Raw genomic sequence first — 26,392 nt, forward strand, 5'->3', positions numbered from 1 at the left:
CTGAGAACAAAGACCATACTAAAAAAATCCCAGCAGAAAACGAAATTAGTATTTTTAATACAGATATAAAAAACCTAAACTTTATATGCTTTGTCTCCAAATCCTAAATAAACTACATGTATATAAAATTTACTGATGACATTTTATGTGCCGGGTGCTGTATTAAATTCTTAAATGTATTACTGATTATCTTTGCAACTATCCTGAGATGCAGATTTGATTACCATGTCAATTTCACAGATGAAGAAACTAAAACACAGAACTCAAGTTAGTTGCCCGAAGTTAACAGCTAGTCCCATTATGTATACCAGTTTTCTCTAAGTTCTTCTCTTCATATCCTGTGACATTTACCGCTCTTAACATTACTGTATTTTTTTTTAAGTATGCTCACTTAGTGACTTTTATTTCTCCATCACTGACACTGAAGGCTTGGAAATCAAACAGCTATTCAAGGCTAAAACCTTGCAGGACTTACTCTACTGTTAAACAACAACACATTCTTGTGGCATAATGCATTTCCCATCCAATGTGTGACAGATTCTGCTTTAAGCCACACAGGGAGCCCCTATTTCACAGAATGTGGGTACCCATACCATCCCACTAGGTGAGGTAACCCTTGCTCAGCAGGAGGAAGAGGTAACCAAGCAATGAGGCTACTTTTCCTTTTCCCCAAATGGCAGAGTTTTCTTAAAAAGTAACTCCGTAACTACCCCCAAGGCCGTTAGCATTCAAAAGAATTTTGGTATCCTACTCCAGATACCCCTACATTTCTGCTATTTGTCTTCCCCTTTACCGTTTCATCAATCTCCTAAAGTCCCTCAAATTAGCCTTAAGGGTTACATGATACATCTAGTACCAAAGAGATACATGTAATTCCACAAAACTTTTGCAGAAGATTTACCTTATGTAACGTTTTTGGTCATGTAAGGTTGATGGTGTCTCAAGCAATTTATCCAGAAGTAATTCTCTTAAAGCTTCAATCCTTGTTTCTACTTCAGCATAATCTATTTAAAAAGAAAAGAATATGCAAGATTAACAGAATGGAAATTTAAAATCAAATTTCAGAAAGCAGAATAGTAGTTGCTTTTGTGGGGTGGAGGCTGATTAAGATAGAGGCACCAGGGCCCTGTCTAGAATGATAAGAACACTATCTCGGGTGTAGGTTACAAGGGTGTATGCATTTGTCACAACTCACGGACCTCTAACAGGTAACATTTCACTGCATGTACATTTGACCACAATAAAAAAAAAAAAATTTAGTTTTCTGAGTCCTTACAGATTTCATTTTTAAATTTAATAAGGCCCTGTGATATTTCTCCCAGTGGATAAGGCTTTAACCAAAGAGTATTTTAAACTTTTATATTTTTTCTGTAACTCTGGCATTAAAAATAATTTAAAAAGTTGCTGGGTTTCCTTTAAATGAGGTTAGAATTCATAAGTCTATTGGTCTCTCTGAAGACGGAAGATTAAAATGTAGGTTTCCATCTCTACAAAATACTTATCATTGATTCTTTCTAGTAAACTAAGACTTTTTAATAGCATTATGATTAACAAATGGCAAAGAACATCCCAGACCAACCTATCATTGTGGTTGTTCATTTTCACTACATATTAAACAAGAAAAGTCATACTGCTATTTTTGAAGTAATTGTTTTACATTTAAAAAAGAGTCCCATATAAACAAAAACTAAAACTCATATAACATTCTTTGCAGAACACATTCCACATTCTTCCTATAAAAGGAAACTAGAAGATCTAAAAGTAATAAACAAATCTTACATTTCTTGAAAACTTGCACCTCCGTTTTCCCAAACAGTGACTTGGCCTTTTCATAATCATTAATAACCACATCATAATCACCCTTTAAAACAAAGAAACATTTTGAAAACTGTCAGTCATGCAAAATGAAGACATTTGGTTAATATAAAAAACATTTTAAAAAATCTTAAAAATATATGACATCTATAACCATATGTATATAAATAAATATGGATTCTACCTTTTGAATATTCCTTTCAATATTTAGAGGAAGGTTGAAAAGAAACTTAAATCGCTGAAGCACATTGAGTGCATTTCTAGTGGAATCTGCCTTGTCTTTCCGACCTAATACTTCTTGAAACAATGTGTCCGCAGTATTACTTGCTCCTATTTTAAAGGGAGGAAAGGAGACTTAGATCAAAGCTGATTTTAATCAGAAAATGTGTAACTGGGCACTAGAAAAAAAATGTTAAGACTGTTATTATAGCTTTACATTAAAACTCAATAGAAGGTTTTTAAGGTTAGCTATATCGGAGATCTTTTATGGTTTGCTAAAATAAAATTTCCATTTTGCCTAAGTCTTTTCATATGTTAAGAATGGTATCCAATGTAAAAACAAACATATTTACCATGCCCAAATAAATTTTCTAATGTGAACCAACATTTTTTTTCGTTACTCTTCTAAATTTTGTAGCAATTGTGGGCCCTTAGGTTATTTCAGAACTTCATACAATGGAGAAAAACACACAGATATCCATGTGTGTGCATACACATGTACATGAGCTAAATTCTGTGGACTCAGTATCTACATATAGGATAATAAACAAAACAAGAAAAATCATTCTCAGAAAAGTTGCACAAAAGAAATATTTAAAACTAATTCTATTTCTTGGCAGAATTATCTCTACATAGCAAGCAAAGAAAATTACGTATGTAATTTACAAATAATAAACGTCAAGGCAGCATCATGAATGTTTCTTCAATCAGCTAATTCTTATAAAAGTATACAGGAATTGCACATTTCCTAAGTCATTTTATTTTTACCTAAAAGATCCCAAACTATATGAATCACTGCAATGAAAGAGCGCCTTTATCTAAAGCAAAATTTGCTGTGTACAAAAATAGTTTTGCAACTTGTGAATTAGTTTTAATTAGTCACAACGAAAGGAGAGAAAAAAGATAAACTGTTTTCGGTTGTTTGATCACTGCTTGTAAAAAGTTTCTACATTATCTGGTCTAGTGACTATACTTTAAGCAAAGATGAAAAAATTGCCTCAGTCTCACTGGGTGGCTCGCATGCCATATTCTCTAGTGCACACCGTGGGTGGCCTGATCCTGTTAAAAGTCGTCTTTGTAACATGATTGTTTTATCTAAATAATGTTTAAATTCTGTTGAAATTTTAAAGGCCTGATATAAAAACTTTGTTTTGTCAAGATAACTGTTTTCACCACATGCTATTTAATGTACAATATTACATTTGTATTATAAGATGAGAAAAAATATATTCCCTTCTTGCCACCAAACCACATAACAGAGGCTAAATTAATATTTGAAATATGATTAGAGTTAAAACATTTTTTCCTCAAATAAAATTATTTTAAAGTATTTATCATTTAAAAAATAAAAACTTCATGAATTGAGGCGCATAAATGAATAGACATGTAAAGGGAACTGAATCTTTTTGAAAGGTTAATTACTTATATGCGAGGTTTGGATGTTAAATAAGCAAGAACTGTTTTGTTTTTTTTTAATTTTTACTTGTTTTCAGTATAATGAAATTTGAGGCAAAAAGTTCGAAATTAGGTTTTTCTCCTTTTATTTTTAAAGGGCTAAAACATTATTAACTATTAATTTTAACTCCTCTAAAAAGTATGAAAACAAGTACAGCAAGAAAACCTACTTTTAAGTAAATAAAATATAGACATATATTTTATTTATAGTTTTAATTCTGCATATAAAAATTTATATGCAGAATTAAAACTATAAAATTTCAAGTTTATGTATGCCAAAATATATGTACTTATATATGGAGGATTTTAATGTATGTGAATACTTGAGAAATTATAAGTTATGAGATTATAATTTTTAGAGATAACATGTCTATACATTATTATTCTGTTGTAAATTTTATGGTATTCACAATAAAAGTTCCTAATTCTGATTATTAGATAATGTATTAAGTAATAAAATACATGAGAGCAGTGAAACCAACATTTGTGCAAATAGATAAAAATCACCAGCAGCTCACAAAATGCATTTTATGCCTTTCTTCTCTAGTGCTACTAATAAGAAAATAAAACTATTAAAGAAAAGGGGTGCTCTTCATATGTGAGGCTGATGTCACAGATAATGCCACCAGGAAGGCGTCAACAAAGGTCATCCCATAAAAATCCCCATGTGTTAATCCACACACATTTTCACACCAAGAACACCCAATTTTAAGGCAGCTGGTGCGGTCTGAATATTAGTGTACAACCACGGAACAAGTCTAACTGGAGTGGATGGCCATGACTTTGGCTTCATAGGCTACAGAACAAACCTAAATCTACATTTGCCAGCCTTGGCCACACCAAAGTCTGAAAATTGGTCCTTTCTCGTCACCCAAAGATAGTCTTCGACATTAGTGAGTTTGGACAATGACTCTCACTGTCTCAGTCACACAGGAATTGCAAGAACTAACAGCAATGCTGTTGTAAAAACAGTGTGGCGGCTGCCAGTGTAGCAGGGTCTGTAGAGCAGTGTAATTTTCCTATAGTACAAGATGGGAAGGAAAGTCCAGGTAGCATTACACATCAATCGGTGGAACTCATACCTGCCCAGTGATCTGACATCCTTAACAATGAAAAAAACATTTTTATATGTGCAGGAACTCCTGTCGTCTAGAAAACCTAATCCTGTAATTCTAATGGTGTCTTCTAATTTCAAGCATGTTTATTTAAAGTAAATATTATGCTTTCTCTTATTTCAAAGTGACCGTTTGGTCCCTTCCATGGTACTGACACTTGAGACAGATTACAGAAGTGACTTCTTATATGTGCCCTCCTCTTGATGAGAATTGGGGAGGTCAGAGGCAGGATAGAAATAACACCCCCTCACAAGCTGCTCCACCCACCACAGCACAATTTATCCCAGGAGTAACCAAGTTTAATGAGATTAGGTAATGAAACACTAGTGCTCCTGAAAAATTAGGGTAAGTCTAAAATGTACAAACTCACAGCAAAACCAGGACTACAAAGAGACCTAACTACCTCAATTTCAACAGACCAGAAAAAGACCAGATAGCTGCTGGCTATACCATCACAATGCTACATGGACAGTATCGTTAACAGTACCATGCCTGACACTCTATGTGGAGTACACAGAACCGGAACCTGGGGGAAACGAGGAAAGAGCTGACGTCAGCACATACATCTCAACAGTCAGCATCTCTTCACATTCAAGTTGAGTTGGCAGCTTGAAGCCAACCCCAGTGGGAGTATTTATACCTTGGTGGTTGGGAAATGCTAACATTAGGATTAATTTTCTTTCCTTCTTTTCTTTCTTTCATTTTTTTGAATGCCTGTTGTGAAATATTTGCCAGGCAGCCACTGAGTAAATGTCAGTTTCTTTTCCACATCCTGGCTCTTCTGGATATTCCCTAGTCTTCCAAACCCTTAGCTTTCTTCTTCCATTTTGCACATAGTACTTGGGTTAAATCATTCAATCCTGTTCGTTCAACTACCATCTTTATGCTGGTGACTCCCAAATCTGTTTCAAGATGTGTCTGCGAACTTAAGACCAATCTTTAAAAATATTGTCACTAGATATACAATAATGACAGCTAATAATGACATGGAGCACTGATGTTATGCTAGGGTGGTTCTAAAACTGTCATGTGTGTTAATTCACCTGCACATGCTTATGTCCCTGTAAGGCAGGCACTGTTTTTACCCCTGTTTTATGTTGCAGGCAACTGAGATACAGAGGTTATTCAACTTGCCCAGTGTGACACAGTGGGGACATAGTGACAGTCACACAGGCAAGATCCCTGTCAGCATGACCCTCCGGAATCTCAAATTCAACATGCTGCAAGTTGAACTGCATGTTCTCATCTCTATGCCTCTCCTCATGCCCCAAACATGCTCCTTCATCCATCTCAGGCCAAACATCTGGAAGTGAACAGTGACTACTTCCTTTTCCTTATGTCACATATCAAAACTTCCCTGCCCCTTACCTTTTCTCACCTGCCACTCACTCTACCTTCACTAGCAGCCACATCACCCTTACATTACTTGATTCCATTGCTACACATGTTACAGCTTACATGGCTTAACATGACCACCGTCCACTTCTGGCTGCTCTCTCTTCTTGCCTCTGGCGTACTCCCTTCTCATCCAATCTCTCTACAGATGGCAGATAGCTCTTTAAAAATCTCCTGGATAGGGAAAATGTGGTATATACACCATGGAATATTACGCAGCCATCAAAAACGATGAGTTCATGTCCTTTGTAGGGACATGGATGAACCTGGAAACCATCATTCTCAGCAAACTGACACAAGAGCAGAAAATCAAACACCGTATATTCTCACTCATAGGCGGGTGTTGAACAATGAGAACACATGGACACAGGGAGGGGAACACTACACACTGGGGTCCGTTGAGGGGAAATGGGGGAGGGACAGGAGGTGGGGAGGTGGGAAGAGATAGCATGGGGAGAAATGACAGATACAGGTGAGGGGACGGAAGACAGCAAACCACACTGCCATGTGTGTACCTATGCAACAATCTTGCATGTTCTTCACATGTACCCCAAAACCTAAAATGCAATAAAAAAAAAAGATAAAAAAAAAAAAAATCTCCCATCGTTCCTTATTTAGACTCCTTCAATGGCTCACTATTTGTCTTCAGGAGAAAGACAGATTCCACACTACCACACAGTGAGTTGGTCATGGGCAGATCCCATCTACCTGCGGTCACACCTCTCCTATCTGCACACAGTCACACTGTCCCCTGCTTCCTGGGCGGCAGCCCATCTCCTCTCAGGACTCAGTGCTTCCCTGTCATACGCCAGCCCTGGTGGGACACACCTGCATCCCTCCACTCAGCTGCCCAGCGCCAACCTCTGCTTGTCTACTTCCTGTTCCTCTCTTAGGGCTCCTGGAACCCTCCCATGGTATTCTCTGCACTCAACTTTTTGGCTTGCTGCCTCTTTTATGGGCTCTAGCCACACCTGAGGACTCCCACCAGAGCAGAATTATCACACCATCATTTGATCACCTGAATATGTGTCTATATTTTGATTCGGTTGTAATCTCTAGAAGTAAAGCACAAATTTTATTTTTCTTTCCCTAGGATAAAACAAACATGTGCTCAATAAACGCTTACAGAGGAAGGACTAAAAACTGCTCTCTGAATCAATGATCAGTATTCTTACCACGAAGAGAGGTAGTACAACACCCCATGGGCAGGCCTTGCTTTGCACAGCATGCAAGACTGTGATAATGGCTGTGCAAGCTAAAACTCAGCATGACGATCTAATAATCAATGGGAAAATTACATTTGTTCTGTGATATCCAAAAACTCTGCTGAAACATTAAAAACTCACTTACTGTTGGTTATGAATAACAACATTTTTAAAGTATAATATGCAATATATAATTTAAAACATCAGAAACAAAAAACATCAGAAACATTTAAAATTAGTTATATTTCTAAATTTATCAGTAGCATTTACCTTATTTTTTGTTGTAAAATTTACAATATGAATCAAGCTTCTTTTCTGTGCTCTGACAGATTTAACAGATTACCCTGCTCCTTTTTAAGTGTGAACCAACTTCTGACATTTTTTCCTTTCCACTGTCCACATCACGAAACATCTCCGAGGCTCTCTGAGCATTACTTCCTTTGGGACACCTCATGCTTTTCCTCACTCTTCTTCACCTATGTTGGTAAGCTCCCCTCCACCGAATTACTCGAGTCTCCAATGGCATAGGCCCACATCCCCAAAGTCAGCAATTCCTTCTGTCACTCTCCACTTGTTGGATCTGCATTTCACTTCCAGTGGTAGAGCTTTTTGATTTTTGATACACTTTCATCCTTATTGGCCAATCCCTTCCCTATCATCCATTTTTGTAAAATGTCAGTAGGGTTTATCACTGGGAGATAATGAGGCAGCACAACTGCATGCTTTGCTGTCTGCCGAGAGCTGGTAACAGATGCACAGTGACCGTCTCTGGTGGTCTTGAAAGAGGCAGTATGGCAGTTCATCTAGAGCACCTGTCATTTACACAGTGTCCTGTGAATGAAAGAGCTGGAGGGAAACTGTGCTTTACGCAGCTGTGGTGAGTGCCTGTGGGAACTGCAGTCCTGTGTGGTGTTGCTAGGGGAAAGCTGTTATGAACTGAACCACAGTGACTGAAACCTGTGCCTATCAAAACCACATACACAGCACGGCCTGCCTGCAGTTCAAAGCAAAGTCTGGAGCCAGACTTCTAGATATAAATTGCAGCTCTGCTACTTACTATTCATATAACCTTAAGTGACTCAACTCATCTTCCGGGCTTTAGTTTTTTCATCAATAAAAACGAAGATAACAGCACAAACCTTAAAGGGTTGTTTTGAGGACTAAGTATTACCTAGATCGTTTCGAGAAACACCTGCACTGTCTAATACAGTAACTACTAGCCACACCAGACTATTTCAATTTAAAGTTGGATTAATTAAAATTAAATAAAAATTTAAAATTTAAAATTCAATTTTCACCTGTACTAGTCACACTGGAAGTGCTCAATAGCTACATTTTCATCACTGCAGAAATTCTATTGAACAGTGCTGTTCTATACACTTGAAACAGCGTATAGAACAGAGTTGAAGATGTGAATTTGACATAAATAAACTAATAGTCATCACTGGCTTGAAATCAAGAAAAAGTTACTAAGTTAAAATACAAACATGAGAAACACATATCATGAAAACAAAAAATAATTTCAATAAAAGATGTCAAAATGGATAAACTCTGAATAAATGACCTAAGTTTCTTGCAGCCAACAGTATCCTTTTGACATTTAGCTTAACAGTTAGAAAAATTGCCCAAATTTCTTTTAAAAAAATTATCTTTAAAAAAAAATTCTCATATACATTAGTATACAGTTATACATAAGGTAAAAAGCATTAGTAATCATCAAAGCGAACTAAATTACACTAGAACTCATTTATTCTTCCTTTCCTTTCTAAAATAAATGAAATTTTCATCAGAGTGGACTGAATTTTCCTGACTCTAATTCTGTGTGTTCACTGGTTCCGCAGTAGTGAAGTCTCGGGTAACTACAGACCCGCCTGGGCAGGCCTCTCTCAGGGCCAGAGCTGCATCCCCTCCGGCTTTGTTCCCAGGCTGGCTTAGCACAGGACTTGACACAACCAGAGTTAAATAAACTTTTGTCAAGTTGACCTGAATTAGGAAAAACATATCCCAGGATAGCAAACATCAACATCATATTGTTAAAGAATGTTTCTGAAAACGAGGGAATTGTTATAAAGAAATATATTTTAGAGAAATTTTAATACCAAAAAGTCCTGATGAATGGTTTCATAAAGAAGTGACCATTTATATTAAGCTGAACTTTATCCAAAAAGAGCAAACTTCAATAGAAAGTTAATACTACACTTTTCTGGAAAAAATTCATGGTTATAAAGGAATATATGGAAAAAGTCAATTTTTAATACGCAAGTCCCAAAGGACAATTTCTCAAACTACTCCTTAAAGAAAAAAAAAAAAAAATCACATTACCACACTACACTCTATGCTAAGCCTAATATATGAAGCAGACCCTAGAATTTCCTAGACCAGATCAAGGATGTCTTTTACTGATACCATGATATACTTACTATGTCAACGGTTTCTACACGCCACCTTTAAAAGTCACTGAAGTAACCGTGTTTTTCTGTACAGAGATCATAGTCTGATAATTTCTTCAGGGCAAATAACATCCTTGAGTAGAAACTATCCTTCCCTTCCAAGACCTTAAAATGTGGCTAATATAGAAACAGCTTCAATAAGCATGAGTTGAATTCAGAATATCTTCATTTTAACAAAATTGGTGACTTGGTTCTCAAAGATAAAAACAAGGGAAAATCTCAAGGCAATTAAGTAATAATAATCAGAGGAAAAAAATTAAGTGCTGTTAAATTCCTAAGTTTAGAATGAAATCCAAGTACTCAAATTCTACTACCAAAAGAACACTTCTTTCTAGAAAATGCTTTCTTTTAGGGATTACTCAGGTCTGTGAAATGATAGTCACATAAAGGCTCAGAACTTTCCTCCCATGGGACTAACTGAAGCTGGAAGTGCAAAACTAGCTTCATATGGTAGCCTTACATTCACAGAATCTTTAAAGATCTGGTGTGAGGTTTCTTCCTTTTTCCAATTATCCATAACTCTACTTCATGATGAAATTTTATGTTATATTTACAAATGAGGAGATTCCTATGGGCATTCATATCAAACATAAACTACAGGTGTGAAAACAGGATGATTCATTTTTAAGCCACTAATATTATAGTAAGAATTAATTCATCTGATAAGTTTCTTCCAAATCAGTAGAAGTACCAGCTGGGAACTGGGATGTAGGAAAAAAGACAGACAAGGGAGGTGGACAGGACTAAAAACTTTGCACATGCCCATTTCCCTGGGCTTATAATTTTTACAAAATATCTCCGATTTAGACACATTCTTAAATAGCCAGCTGCCTTAATTTTTTTTTTTTTTTGGAAAAAAGCAAGGTATACACAAATAAATGACACCTAGGAACCTGTTCTTCTTCTGGTGGAGATTATTTGCATTAATGCTGAGAGACACCTGACGACGGCTCCTCCAGGTCTCTGGTCAATGACAATCCTGCCTACTGCTTCAGTGCTCTCTCAGCTTTTAAGAAAGCTGTTTATATGCTGGTTGGTTTTATGGCAAACTTTATTTCTTAAGAAGTATATTGGATTGTTTTCAAATTATGATTTCTCATAAATAAAATGCAGGCAGAAGGAGAACATTCATTTTCAATGTTTCTATTCCTCTTTGTGTTCATTAAATCATTACTATTTAGAAATAAATACTACAATGCAGCTTACTGCCTTGTCCCATGATATAGGTCCAAGAATTATTTTAAAGCATGTTGTAAAGTCCATAAATAGTTCTGGGTAGTAGGACAAAACTTACTGTTCAGAACATTCTCCAGTTTCTGCGTCATGGATCCTTCTACTTTTTCCGTTCCATCTGCTTCTAGTTTTTGATGGATGGCTAGAAAAAAAAAAAAAAAAAAAAAAAAACCAAGTTAAAATGTAGGCCATTTTAGGGTAGAGATACATTACAACAAAATGACATTTTTAAACAGCTTTTTAAAATGATAAGGCCGGGCGCGGTGGCTCAAGCCTGTAATCCCAGCGCTTTGGGAGGCCGAGGCGGGTGGATCACGAGGTCAAGAGATCGAGACAATCCTGGTCAACATGGTGAAACCCTGTCTCTACTAAAAATACAAAAAATTAGCTGGGCGTGGTGGCGCGTGCCTGTAATCCCAGCTACTCAGGAGGCTGAGGCAGGAGAATTGCCTGAACCCAGGAGGCAGAGGTTGCGGTGAGCCGAGATCGTGCCATTGCACTCCAGCCTGGGCAACAAGAGCGAAAACTCCGTCTCAAAAAAATAAATAAATAAATAAATAAATAAAATGGTCATACTATTTTCACTGCTGAAAAGGAACAAAAAAACATGCTACCCTGTACAAGGTACTCAGCAGACACCAGTTCTTAAGTTATTCGGTTTAACACCACTAAAATAGTACCTAACAGCCAGCCAGGCACAGTGGTACAAGCCTGTAATCCCAGAACTTTGAGAGGTTGTGTTGGGCAGATCACAAAGTCAATAGGAACACTTTTACACTGTTGGTGGGAGTGTAAATTAGTTCAACCATTGTGGAAGACAGTGTGGTGATTCCTTAAGGACCTAGAAATAGAAATTCCATTTGACCCAGCAGTCCCATTACTGGGTATATATCCAAAGGATTATAAATCGTTCTACTATAAGGACACATGCATACAAATGTTCATTGCAGCACTGTTTACAATAGCAAAGACTTGGAACCAACCCAAATGCCCATCGATGATAGACTGGACAGGGAAAATGTGGCACATATATACCGCGGAATACTATGCAGCCATAAAAAACGATGAGTTCATGTCCTTTGTGGGGACACGGATGAACCTGGAAACCATCATTCTCAGTAAACTGACACAAGAACAGAAAATCAAACACCGCATGTTCTCCCTCATAGGTGGGTGTTGAACAATGAGAACACATGGACACAGGGAGGGGAGCATCACAGATTGGGGTCTGTCGGGGGGAAATAGAGGAGGGACAGAGTGGGGTGGGGAGTTGGGGAGAGATAGCATGGGGAGAAATGCCAGATATAGGTGATGGGAAGAAAGGCAGCAAATCACATTGCCATGTGTGTACCTATGCAACAATCTTGCATGTTCTTCACATGTACCCCAAAACCTAAAATGCAATAATAATAAAAAAAAAATAAGAGAGATCGAGACTATCCTGGCTAACATGGTAAAACCCCGTCTCTACTAAAAATACAAAAATGAGCTAGGCATGGTGGTGCGTACCTGTAGTCGCAGCAACTTGGGAGGCTGAGGCAGGAGAATAACTTGAACCCAGGAGGCAGAGGTTGCAGTGTGCCGAGATTGTGCCACTGCACTCTAGCCTGGCAACAGAGCAAGACTGTCTCAAAAAAAAAAAAAAAAAGGTACCCAACACACATAATCATCTGTCTTCAGGACTGAGTGGTAAAAACAGTTGAATTGAAAAAGAAAAGGGTAAACTGAGGCATCCTGGGCTTCATTACCATTGGCTGAGTATCTCCAATCTGAAAATCCTACATGCTCCAAAATTTGAAACTTGAAGCACCTACATGACATTCAAAGGAAATGTTCATTAGAACACTTCAGATTTCAGATGTTTAGATTTGGGATGCTCAACCAGTAACTATGTAATGCAAATATTTAAAAATCTGCAAAAGTCTGAAATCTGAAACACTGCTGGGTCCCAAGCATTTCAGATAATTGGTCAGAAAATTCGGAGTAAATCTGGTACTCAAATGCACTATGAAAAGATCCTCAATGCCTGCTAATGTCTATTTCTCTGCTCCTTTTAATTAGTTATTTATGATCTTATTTTTTATCATTTTTTTTCTTTCAGTAAGTCACCTCAAATTTTCTTTGAAATTGTAAAATAAACAGACTGCTCCTCTATCAAAGAAATACATTCAGAGAAAGAAAAAGGAACATATTTGGGGAAAAAAACCTAGCTACTGTAATTTGTCTTGGTTGACTCAGAGTGAAGAGAAAGTAATTTCTGTAATGTTTCAAAATGAATTGTGTGGTAACAGTGACATAAAATGTTTCTATACGCCAAAGCTAAAACTTGGGTTCAACTTACTAAGCGAAACAGAAAGGAACATTCTTCCCTAGTAAGGAATCTTTGTAATACTTATGCCTAAGTATTACAAAGATCAACTGGAGAGAGTTCTATGCTATATGTGAGCAGGTCTGCTCTCCCTCCTTGTTTAAATGCTGCTGTGGTGTTCTGACGGTCCTGGTGGAGAAGGATGCCTGGCACACGCTGGGGCTTCACTGAGCAGGCACTGTGCTGAGATGTCACACCCTACAGTAGCCCTGCTCCACATGTTGCTTTCCAAGTCAAAATTAGCATGAAAGGAAATCATGCAGCCGCATTTTCTGATGTTGACAAAACCCATCACTAATGAGCAGGTCAAGATGAGGTGACCCTGGTCCCCCAGCTCAGTTTACAGCCCTTTTCTGCGACAGAGCAACTACCTCCACCCATCTCCACCACGGCAGCACCACTGTCAAGCTGTCAGCCAAGCATGAGGACTGAGAGACACTGGGATCTGATAAAGGCAATCCTATTTTCCAGAAAATTAAACCAAATAACCCAATGTCTGGTCCACTTGACCTTGTATTTTCTCTGAAAACATTTTTGAGTAGAATAACTCAATAAGCAACTTGGTACATGATCATAGGTTTGTTATTGTTTCTAATCTATTAAAACTTAAATATGTGAAGCAGTTGAATATTACAAGTTTGTATCTGAGAAACAAAAAACATATGTATAATAGTACTTCTTAAAGAAAAATCAAGGTTATAGAAAGATTGTCTATTAGTTCACTACAGTTATTGGATCATTTTAATGCCCAAATAAAATGTAGATGTCAAATTTGCAATTTCAATAAAAAATGTGTAATACCCATTCAAGCATTTATGTAAATGCCATTGTTAAACAGGGCACCAAGGAATGATATTTGCATAGGGCATAATCGAAAGGATCCATTGTTGGGCACAGAAGCATATAAATGCTCTAACCATTCTATGTTAACGCTAGCCTATGCAAAACAGGAATATTCAAGCCAGATCACAGATGAGCAAACTATTGCTATGAGGAAGAAAACAGTAAATACTTTAGGCTTTGTGGGCCACATACGGACTTTATCACATATTCTTCTTTTGTTGTTTTTAGAAACTCTGAGAAAACACAGTCATGCTTAGCTCCTGGCCTGTAGGAAAGCTGTGGCCTAATTTGGCTCACAGGCTGACCTTTGAGGAGGGTTATATTTATTAAAGCAGGAGAAAAGGAAGGGTTTGTGTAAGATGCATTAGTATTTTAAGTTGATAAAGAGCCCTTCGAACATTTAGTTTCTATTTCTTATTTTACCAAACTTTTGTCAGAATAGATAAATCATATATAAATTATATTTAAATTGGCTAAGTAATCTGTGATTCCTTTTCTTCCCAAATTATACTGAAGAAAATCAATAAATAATAAAATAATTGCAACTATTACACAGAAGACAAACAGGAATGATTCTCACTTAGATAACTGAGTCCCAGAAAATGGTAACTACTGAATTATCTTCATACATCAATAGACACTAATGACAGAATGTGTAAAAAAATCAATTATGGTTCAAGCCACCCATAGAAAGTTGCAGCAATAAAAGGAACAGGGGAAAGAAGACAAATAAGACAGTGCAGGGAGCAACATATGTAATTTATTCTGCTTGGACTTTTTACTCTAGTGTACCATAAACAATATTCATTCATACAGTTTTGACCCACAGTTGTTCTTGAAAGGAGCAAGTGATAAAGTCTATGCCACTAAAAACAAGAGACTGTACACGTCACTAAATGTACAAGCTCAAGAGGCATTCAGAGAAATTGCTACAAAGGAGGTGCTCAGAGGCACTGAGGGGCTCATGAAGGCCTTTCACACTACAAGAGCTCCACAAACCTCACCACCACCCAGGAGGACTGGCCTGAGCAGTTATCTGCTCACAAGCCACAGGTCACTACCACTTCAAGGGAACAGAAGGGAATGATAGAGGGAAGGCCATGGAAAAATGAAGTCTGGTGCTAGAAATATTTTTGCAGAATAAAGAAGAAAACTGTACTAAACAAACCAAGGTTGCTATTGGCAGGTGTTAAGCCAGACACACTTCTTATCAAGTTCTAATGAAAACACCTGTGGGGACACACAGGCAGAAACAAAACTGACAATGGCATAAAAACTTAAAGATGAATAAAAGCTACTAATGGCATACTGGGTTGAGATGGACTGAAGAAAAGCACACTTGGACTGGGTATAAAAGTCCACTGGACGGAAGTGAAGAATGCAGATGATGTTAAAAAAAAAAAAAAAAAAAAAGAGCAGAGAAAGGCTCTGATTTGTTGTACCTGTCCCCTATTCCCAACTCTGGAACACAAGCATGGCATGGATCAGAAACACCTTCCAATGTTTCCATAACTATCTTCATGACTACAGTTTTGTTTCTCCATTTTTCTTAACCACACAGCTTCTTTCCTTTGATAACCATTTAGAGAACAATTTCCCCACATCCCAGCATGGTAGGGAAACAGAAGAGAACCAATGGGAAGGAGGCATCCACTGCTGGGTCCCTGAGCAGCCGCTGAGAAATACAAGTATGCTGGGCAGCATGCACGGGAGCAGAAGGATATGAGTGACATTTTTATCCAAGACCATTCAGAAACAAAGCATGAACTCTATCTAATGTAAAACAAGAAAAGCTTTGAGAACTGAAGATGTGAGTCTATAGATTCTGAAGGCGTATCAAATGTTGGCAAAATGAATGAAAACAGGACCTATATTCCAGTATATCCTGCAAAGGTGTTTTTCCTCTCAAAAAAAAAAAAAAAAAAAAAAAAAAAAAAAAAAAAATCCAAGGCTAAACAAATACGTCTTTTAAACATTTAGGTAGAGGGAAAATGAAACAATTTACCCACAAGTAATGAAGGATGACGTTGGCTCAGGATTTTTGTCTCTGAAACACTAAAAATTATTGGATCAATGTCTTCAGAAAATAACTCTCTTACAGTCAAGTGTGTTCATGCATAAAGGCAAGAGGTATTTCTAGACACACAATAATTCAAAAGGTATAGCATAAAAGATGTAACACACTGTTCAAGACAAAAAATTCAAAGACAGGAAAAATGAAATATAAAACATTGGCAATAAAAATTAAAGCCAATTAAGTTTACATGTATATGTATTCTGTACACACACACACACACACACATATTTATCACAGTTATATGGTAAATATGTATATATATATATATATATATATATATATATATATATAGTGTGTGTGTGTGTGTGTGTGTATACACACACATATTTACCATATAACTGTGGTGAATATAAAATTAAATGCAAAAGACAAAAAAAAAAAATCTAAAACCAGAATACTGAAACAGAAAAGGTAAAATAAGCTGGGTCCATAATTTCAAATTTCAAATTAAATTGAGACCAAAAGAAAGGAAAAGGTATGGGAAATAAAGACATGCTAAACTGTTGTCACATATTATAGAAGTTAAGACAACCTATAATAGAATTTTAAAACATTTCTCTCATATCTGCAAATAATATGGTCTATATTGCCAGGAAGAAAAAATGGTAACAAAACAAAAGAAAAAGACATCAGGACAAAAATTTCAAGTATGATAAATGTAAATGGCTTCGATCTTTCTATTTAAAAGCAAAGGCTCTCAGAATTGTATTTAAAATAAAAATCCTGCCACATGTAAAAACACAAGACACATACCAAAAGCAAAATTTCTAAAAGGTTACAAAGAATACTACAAATAATATATCAAGCAAATGCATACAAAAGGAAAGGTATAAAATGTTAGCATTAACTTATTGTGCATCAAATAATTTAATCTTGCCCCCTAAAAGATCTGGCCTTTGCCCTTAGGTCCTGGGAAGTCATCTCTAAACTCTTGAAATGTTCTGCCTGATAAGAGTGTCTTTGTTTGCCTTTGGGCCATGGGCCCCACTAGACAGTCTAACAATGGAATTTATGGGTGAGGCCTTAGGGTCACTCAGTATCAGCCTGATCTGAGGGAATGGCGATTGAAGTCAGCCATAAAGACCCTTGACCACATCCATGTGACAGGCCCTACTAAAGACTCTGGATCCCACAACAAGGTTTGGATAGCTTACTTGGATGGAAGTATTCCATGTGTGTTGTCACGTACTGTTACTGGGAAAGTCAGTGCTAACTGTAATTCCACAGGGAGACTACTGGAAACTCCATGGATGGAATTTTCCTACATCTGCTCCATGAATCTCTATCCTTGGCTGACTGTAATCTGCAATTTCCCTGTAATAAACCATAACTCTGAGTACAACAGCTTTCACTTAAGTTCTGTGAGTGCTTCTAGCAACAACCAAACTGAGGATAATCTTGGGGACTTCTTATAGATATATTATCATCAAGAGAATCAAAACCATCAAAAGTTACAAAGTAAATACATGCTTTACATACAAAGAAAAACTAACAGAATCAAAATTTAAAAAGGAAATCTGTCTGTCAGTGTTTAGTATAAATAAGCTAGATTTAAATAATATAATTAATCAGGTATTGATATTATATCAAATCGTGGACCATGAAAAAAACATGCCCGTCTGTCCTTTGTAATTTTTGGCATACTTATAAAAACTTAATATACATTAAAAAACATATTCTCTGTTCACAATACTGTAAGAATAGAGACTAAGAAAACAAAAATTCACTATAAACTACTAAGTCAAGAAGGAAAATTAAAATTGCACATTTTAAAAACACAAAAAAGATATCCCTAAAGAATGAATGTTTGAAAAATGACATAGAACATACAAATACTAAACAGATAATGAAAGGGCCCATAATGCAAATTTTAAATAATAAAAAAATTATAATGCAATGCTAATAAAACATGAACATCTTGATAAAAAAGAAAATTTCAGGGAAAACAAAGCAAAATAAAGCAGAGACAACAGAGGTTTGAAAAGTGTGTGTGTGTGTGTGTGTGTGTGTGTGTGTGTGTACACACATATGTATCTCTGTCTCACCTGCTGGTTCCCAATCCTCCCTTGAAGCTACTGATGCACTGCAGTGTCTCCTCAGGAGAAACCCGACACTAACACACTCCTGCTGCCTAGTGTGATGAAACAAAAAGCACAGTACCAGCCGTGCCTAAAAATGCTGAAAGTGAATCTTATCTAATATCCAATTAGCTAAGTCCAAGCAATATAATGGCAAGAAAAATAAGTTAAATGACACCATGAGGAAGTCATCAGTCATATTCAGAGTGGGGGATTATCTTCCAGGACAAATGACCTTGTTTCTTCAACAAATCAATAGCATGAAAAATCAGAAACAGGGTAGGAAAGGTGAGGGGATAGTTTTAGTTTAAAAGAAGTTTAAGAGATTTAAAAATTAAGTGAAATGCCTGAATTTTCTTTGAATCTTGATCTGGACATATCAACTATAAAAAAACAGTTTGGGGATAACTGAAGAAATGTGAACTGGGAATGAGATGATATTAAAAAATTATTGCTAATTTGGTTAACTATGGTAGTATCGTTATGATTATGTACATAAATATTCTTACCCTTATTTGGTAGATTCATACTCAGGTATTTAGAAGAAAAACATCATGCTGTTTGAGATTTGCTTTAAAATACATCAGCAAAATGCAAACAAACCCATCTCAAAAGCAAGTATAACACAAAAATAATAATTGTTAAACCTAGGTGATAGGTATATAGGAGTTGATTATACTTTCAACTCCTGTTTGAAAATTTTCACATTTGAAAATTTTCATAATAGAAAAGCAAAAACAAATTACCTGAGCAACTTTACTTACCAGTTCTGTCAAATTTGAACCATGTAATTCCTAGTCTACATCGTCCACGGAGAGCACGCAGAGCAACACTCACAGAGATCCACAAGTTACCACCCAACATTCACACTCAAACCTAACCAAAATAGCATTTTACTAAAATACAGATTAAGACTACAGTGAGAAAAAGTTATAAAAAGCTATTAATGCTGTAGTAAATTAACATAATCAGAGACACAACAGGTTTCACCTAAAGAATAAAAAGGTTTCCAGTACACACAATTCTACATACAATATAACCCCAATTTTGTAATGAGTACTCATACAACCTAACAAAAGAAGATAAAAGGAAATACATAAAAATGTTAATGTGATTACCTTTATAACATGTTGTTGCTAATTATGTGTTTAGTATTTTTTATAATATTCATTTCCTTTATTTCAAAAAACATAAAAGCTAAATACATGCATCTAAAGTTTTCGAATCACTTCCTATATGTCATAAAGTCATTTGTTTATTAGTAGCTGGTCAGCATTATCTTTATTAAACTTCCAGTTACTAACATACTTCTAGGGTGAATGACTAATAAATGAGACTATATAAATTTACTGTACCAAATAAAACTTCTTAAGATCTGCCAAGAGTGAAGCCATCATAAACACGAATGTGTGTATATATATATATATATATATATATATATATATATATACATGTTTTTAAAAAACATGTAAATATGTTTTTTAAAAAGGGTGGAGAGAAAAGTCAAACCTGTCTTGTTGCTAAGATAAATCATTTTGATTACAATAATTTGTGGGAAACATTTGTGCAGCTACTAAGCATATGATAACCATCTTTACCTGATTTACACTAAACTCTGTTCACACATGCTCAGATTTTCTTCCTGACATGGTAAGATTAACTATTGATAACTTAGAACAGCAATAAGCACAAATACAGAAAGGCACACCATCAAGAAACATAAGGCACACTATTTATCAAGGAAGAGCATGTACCGTCTCTGTTCCCTCCCGGACAGTCACACTTTACCCTTCAAAAACCTAACTTCTACCTACAAGGAAGAAGCTGCAACACAAACACATTTAATGTGTTGGGGATCAATTAGGCCTGTATGGCACAGGAAACGGAGGGCTTTTAAAACAATGGAAGAGTGTCTGTATTTTAGGAATATAAAATAATTTTTTAGATTTACCTTCCTGAATTGAAGAAGATGTGGCCTCAATGTATGTCAGAGTTATGGATACTTAGCTATACGGGTACTTAGTTGCAAGTACCTTAGCTATTAAAAAGAATTAACTTTTGTTAATACAGATTACTTTTTACTAAATAGCAATAAGTAAACTTTTATAAATTAAAAGCAGTTTTATAAAAAACCCTAACAACATCTGACATTAAAACGTCTAAAGCTATGACATCTGTACTCCACACAACGCCCCTCCCATACAGAGGATGGCACAGTGGCACATTTATTTTTTAAATAAATTTTACAAATTATTTTATATTACTAAAATATAGACACTCTTTTATTGTTTTAAAAGCCCCCCTTTCCTGTGCCATACAGGCCTAATTGATCCGCAGCTACCTGTGTGCATGTGGGGAGGCCTGTGGGATAAGGGCTGAGGAGACTGGGACCCTGTCATCAGCCTTTTCAAACTGAACACACAATGGGTCACATCTACAGAATTAGTCACATATGTAAGATATTGATGGTTGTGAGAGGATTTTTGAAATCCTCAAATTTACTCATTGGGATTTAATTTCTATCAGCCCTGTGGTGTGGGCATCACAGAGAGTTAAAGTAGTCTCCCATTTCACACATGTAAGATGGGTCATCAAAAGCCTCAGAGATAAATTTTTCAAGTACCAAGTCTTTAAAGGAGTCCAGCTGAATCTGCAACAAATATTTATGGCATGTTTTAGATCTCTACTTTGATAAAAACAGACCAAATGTCCCACCCTGTAAACACCCTGCAGGCAGGGTCAGGTTTCCATGGCGGAAGCTGCCAGCAGATGGCTCTGAGGATCACCTTACCTGAGAGGGCATCCTGTGCTTCAAAGAACGTACTGAGACCGCCTTTCACATAGGCCAGGCTGCCCTCGCTCTTCTTGTTAGCCTGTCTCTTGAGGTTCATGACTGCCATTTTGAGCTGCTCAAAACTGAAAGGAAATAAAAAAACCCAAACGTGTGAGACTTCTAACATGCAAAAAAGAAAAAAGAATTCCTTCAGTGGAAAACACTTAATACGCTAAAACTGATGCTAAGCAGCATACAGATTAATATCATATAAAGCCAGATGAAAACAAAAAGCTTTCAAATTGTTACATAGATCTAAACCTTTTATTTATTAGGAATGCTTATATTATAACAGCTATAAAAGAGTTTTGGAGTCCTCAATGGTGATTCCAAATACGTTAGAACCCTAACAAGTAAATGTGTAGATGTTTTTATAACCTATATATAATATATACAATTTACCAGATAAACAGTTTTGACCATCCTGTACCACATAAGAAGACATAGGTCACCCAGTGATAGACAATATTTCAAACTCTGTAGATTCACTGAAGCATTGTGGAACACTGAGCAGAATGTTATATTTATCAATATCCAGGCCTCTGTCCTTAATAATAAAATGACATAAATTCTGTGGGTGAATTCACAACTTAAATAACTAGGAAGACCACAGTATCTTATCTCAATATCTCAAGCAGAGAAAAACAAAAGCAGGCCTCTGTATTTTAGAAGTTTTATGTCCATTTGAGCTAAGAAAATCTGGCTATAAAACTTTAAACATATTCTTGACAGACCTACACAAGAAACAGAACCCAATTCTGACCTATAAAAATAGAAATTTCACATCTGTAATGTAAAATTAGAATCATCTTCTACAGTGAAAAAAATTCATCTTGGACATTTGCTTTATAAAGCAATCAGGCTAAATTTACCCTATGTATTAAAATGCCAACTTCTTCTTATGTTTTCTAGTAATGCTTTTCATCCTAATAAGTAAATGACAAATTTATTTTAAGGTATATTTTAACACACCGATTTAAGTTTTAAGCAATAAACCATTGATTTATCCAAACATTTTTTTGCTGAATATTATTATTTTAAATGAATCTTGCAAAGAAGCTACAAATCATCTCTTTCAGAGAGTGAGTAAAATTTAATTAGAAGACAAAAGGGAACCTTCAAATTGGAAATATGACCTTGTCTACTTTTTTGCTAATTTTAAGCCAGGTCCTTCCATGATGATAAACCAACTCATCTTCCTTTGCTCTATGGTCAGAGAGGCAGTATGTTTCATGTTTTACACTAGAACTTAAAATTTTTATGTTATTTGAGTAGGGAGAGATCAATTCACACATGTCAGTTTAAGTCGCCAGCTAAGGTGCCATAAAGTTTTAATAACCTACACCAGTAATAAAATATATAGAAGATAAAATGACAGTAGGAAATAAGAGACCTCTAATTAATCATCTCATTGTACAAATAAGGAAGCAGAAACCCTGAGATGTTCACAGGCTCACCCATAGACCTAAAACTGTATTACTGTATGCAAAGCCAGATCTAAAATTCAAGTTACCATGTGATCTCATTTTTAGCAATTGAGTGAAACCCTTCACAGAAGACAGTGTTATATCCACTAACCTGGTGTTTGAGTGATTCTCTATAAGATACCAGGCAGCTGAAAAATTCTCACTTGTAAAATCAGCACTCATTCCAGGGAACAGCATTTCTAAGTCCTTCTGGGAAAATTTACTTCTGAGGGGAAAAAAGGTTTAAAACATATTTTAATGGTTATTATGACAAAAATGTAACAAATATCACTGAGTATCCAGTGTAACATATATGAATACAAACCATTACAATGATACATATTAATAATACATTATCCAGAATATGTTTATATATATGTAAAAAATAAATTTCCCACATCATGGCTGATTTTTCTATCACGTAAACTTTGGTTAACATAGAAAAGATAGGAAACTAGTTGAAATACAGAAATTACATCAATAAAAGAAAATGAAGTTTAAAGAGGATTAAGACATCAGGTTGAGTTGATGTTTTATTAAACCTATCAAAATATAAAATCAATTCCCATTCAATGTCTAAAAATCAAAATTTGAATACAGTGAACTTTCAAAATATTAAATCACTTTGTTAAATGATTTTTGTTAAAACCTACATGAAAGTTGTTTCAAGATGTACTGTCTAAGAAATCATCCAATTACTAATAAAACCACATCTAACCATCATGTCCATGTCTAGAATGACTTTAAGAAAAGCCTGTGATAACAACAGGCTATATACATAATCTGTAGCCCCCTCATCTTGCCTACATCTGGATCAATTCATTTACATATTCATTCAAGCATCTACTAATTAAGCATCTACTACAGGTCAGGCTCCATGCTGGGTTGCCAGATGTGTCCACTGAGGCTCACAACCTGGCAGGTTTCGCTGGTCCCCACTGCCCCATTTGCAGGATGAAATCCAAACATGTCCATGAACTGAAACTGCTTGTCTCTCAGGGCTCATTTCTGCCACTTGAAGCCTGAAACCTGACGCTTCAGCAGCCTCCAAGGGACTATACTGTCTCGCATGTTTGTTTCCACCATGTTGGTGTTTACTTTGTTTGACTGATTTGCTGTCCCCTCTAAGATGTGTCCCCTATCCCGATACAATGGACAAATCCAACTCATAAGGTAGAAACCAGATACAGATCATTTGATAGCACAGTATCTCTTTAACATTTATGCAGTGCAGTGGTGAAATGACCCCCTACCCCAAAAGAATTCTTAACGTGGGTAGGTCCAATGACTTTTCTACTTATTCGTCTCTGGGACAGTCTTGCTGTCTCCTCATTACAAACATAGTTCAATTAGGCAGCTTAGTCCATGATCAACACTCCAACTTCACTCAAAGATAACATTTTTTTTCTTCCCTCTTCCCAGCCAAGGTGAATAGTTACTAGGCTGCTTGCTTGATTGGGGGGAAAGTAGGAGCTCTGTTATAGAGGTTAAGGATAGGATGGATGGAGAGGTAAGAATAGAATGTCCTTTGGGGCCTGTGCCTGGTACTGCCATGGGTGGCCTTTGCTCTCTGCCTGCCAGGTATTAAAACCTACTTGAGTCTGTGGGCATTTTCACAGGTTCCCTCAAGGGTTCTGGAGAACTCCTCCAGCCCTACTCATGGATGCATCATTTTTTTACTGCCACCCCTCAGCCTCGAGTGGTCTCTCAGTCTTACTGTAGGCACTCCCTGCTGGAGACCCTGCTGTTCCGCTGACCAGTCTCCTTAGGCACAACTTCCAATGGCCTAGAACCCACTCCCTCCAGCAAATTGCTTGCTCACCTGGGCATGGGGAACACTCCTAAAAACTGTCCACACAGGCCCTGTGTCTCACAGCTGCAGGGAACATTGTCACCTGGAGGTCACACTCACCAGGACTAAATGGAGATGGTCACACATTCTGTGTCCTCCTCCTTTGTGGCCTAGCCTGGCTCTCCCCACAGAAATCTCTGCACAAATCCTGCTCGTCTCTCTACACATCCTCTCCCTCTGTGGTCCCTATAAGAACAAGGAATGTGAGCTGCAAAACCAGATCTCGAGGAGTTCCTCTATCAACCCTGCACCGTGAGATGCCATTCACTCTAGAGTCTAATGCCTACTGTGCGAGCACCTCAGCTAGGACAGGGCACCCCATTCACATTCTTTTACACTGCACTTCTTTACTATGTTCCTTTTTTAATTGCGTGGGGGAGACCTTGCTTAGAATTATAACAGAAAAGAAGACAGAAGAGATTTCAGGAGGTGGCACCACTTCCACAAAGTCAATCTTGCATCTTTTCCCACTAGCCTCACAAGTTAAAAGAGTTATAGTCTGAATCTTCCTGATACATGTGTGTGGCATTCATTAGCTTGCTGGTCATTTTCACCAGTCAGCAGTCTCTGAGAGGGAGGTGGAGAACTTAGAGTTTTTAAGTTTATTTTGGTTTAGATTCTTCATGCTGGTTCTCATACTTTACTTAGTAAGAAAATCCTTTCACCTCTGGAAGTTTTTCTCACTTTATTTATTTGTACCCCATGCCTCCAAGTTAGAGCTTTGGGGGAAATATATCGACTGAGTGGAGGCTTAGGCTAAGCCACGACATGCTGAGCTCCAGCTAAGTGACCCAGAAGTGCTTCCTTCTGGAGTCCTGCTCTAACCGGCTGGCAGCATCTGCCTGGTGTGCTGTGTGAGGGATCACGGGCTTTGTCTGAACTCGGCTGGAAAGAATGACATGACCAATTAGTAAGGCCTGTCATCGTGGGCGGGAGGAGTCATGGTGGCTGTAAACCGTGTTTCTGTCCACCTTACTTCCATGCATTGGCATTCAATGTGGTGTCTCACACTTCACTTGCTCAGAAAGTTAAATGATCTTAGCAGAATTGAAATGTACTACTGATACCAACTAAATTCCTACTAATAACAGTGTTTACACATTATTTAAGTACAAGAAATCCTCATCTGGCAGGGATCAATTCCAAGTAACATAAGGACACAGCTGAGAAAAAAGAAATTAAAGAAGGCTGAGAAGTCACACTGAGCTTCTGTGTCCCTCACCCACGCCCGTGGGGCTTCACTGTGCCTCAGTGTTTCTCTGCCCATGATCAAAGAGGAGGTTGCTAGTGTTAAGAGCTGACAATGTGAAGAAAGGATCTGTGACACAATGGTAACAAGAAACCATAAAATGCAGACACAAAACTCAAAAATACAGCAGTTGCATGCCCTGGAGAAACAGTTAAGAATACATAGTCCTCAAGGCAGCTAAATCATACTCCACATGTTTAGCCAAAATTAAAAGTTTTTTAAAAAACAGGATGTACACAGCACATATAGAAAAGCATTCTGTCCTAAACAGTTACAATGGTTAAACTGGTGGCGCTGATGGTACTGAAAAATGTAAACCAACAGCTCAGAGTTTTCCATTTTTAAAATTCCCCTGATACTTAAACTCTGCTAACATCTCATTTACAATGCATTACTAAATTGTTATTTTTACAAATCTAAACTGCTCTCAGTTATATCATAATATAAAGGCCTGACGTCTAGTGAGGGCTCCAGGGGAAGGATTGTTAAGAAACTCACCTCCAGGAGTTCCTCCCTCCCTCATCCTGAGAAGGAGCAGATGGGTCTAGCCAGTCTCTAGCAGTGGGGCCCCTGGCAAGAAAGCAGTGGGGCCCCTGGCAAGAAAGCAGTGAGTTCGGCAAGGTCCCCACTGGCCCTGTACTCCCAGCTCTTTGGCCGTGAACATCCTGTGCACCACAGGATGCTGGGAGGACACAGGTCGCAGAGCTTGAGACTCAGCTTTTACATTGGAGTGAGCAGG

The 26,392-nt window shown here is 37.0% G+C and overlaps 1 protein-coding gene across 3 annotated transcripts in view; it reads right to left on the reverse strand.

The window, feature by feature from the left end:
* Positions 1-26,392, reverse strand: part of EXOC2 (exocyst complex component 2) — a 216,493-nt gene that overhangs the window by 118,757 nt on the left and 71,344 nt on the right. For all 3 annotated transcript variants that reach the window (XM_039462698.2, XM_074398378.1, XM_074398379.1), the window contains exons 5-10: positions 22,665-22,778; positions 21,045-21,169; positions 10,949-11,029; positions 2,000-2,145; positions 1,780-1,861; positions 902-1,004 (exon numbers count right to left, since the gene is read on the reverse strand). In XM_039462698.2, the coding sequence (XP_039318632.2) occupies positions 902-1,004; positions 1,780-1,861; positions 2,000-2,145; positions 10,949-11,029; positions 21,045-21,169; positions 22,665-22,778 (651 nt within the window). The remainder of the gene's footprint in view (positions 1-901; positions 1,005-1,779; positions 1,862-1,999; positions 2,146-10,948; positions 11,030-21,044; positions 21,170-22,664; positions 22,779-26,392) is intronic.

This window comes from Saimiri boliviensis, chromosome 4, assembly GCF_048565385.1.
Source record: "Saimiri boliviensis isolate mSaiBol1 chromosome 4, mSaiBol1.pri, whole genome shotgun sequence".
Classification (NCBI taxonomy): Eukaryota; Metazoa; Chordata; class Mammalia; order Primates; family Cebidae; genus Saimiri; species Saimiri boliviensis.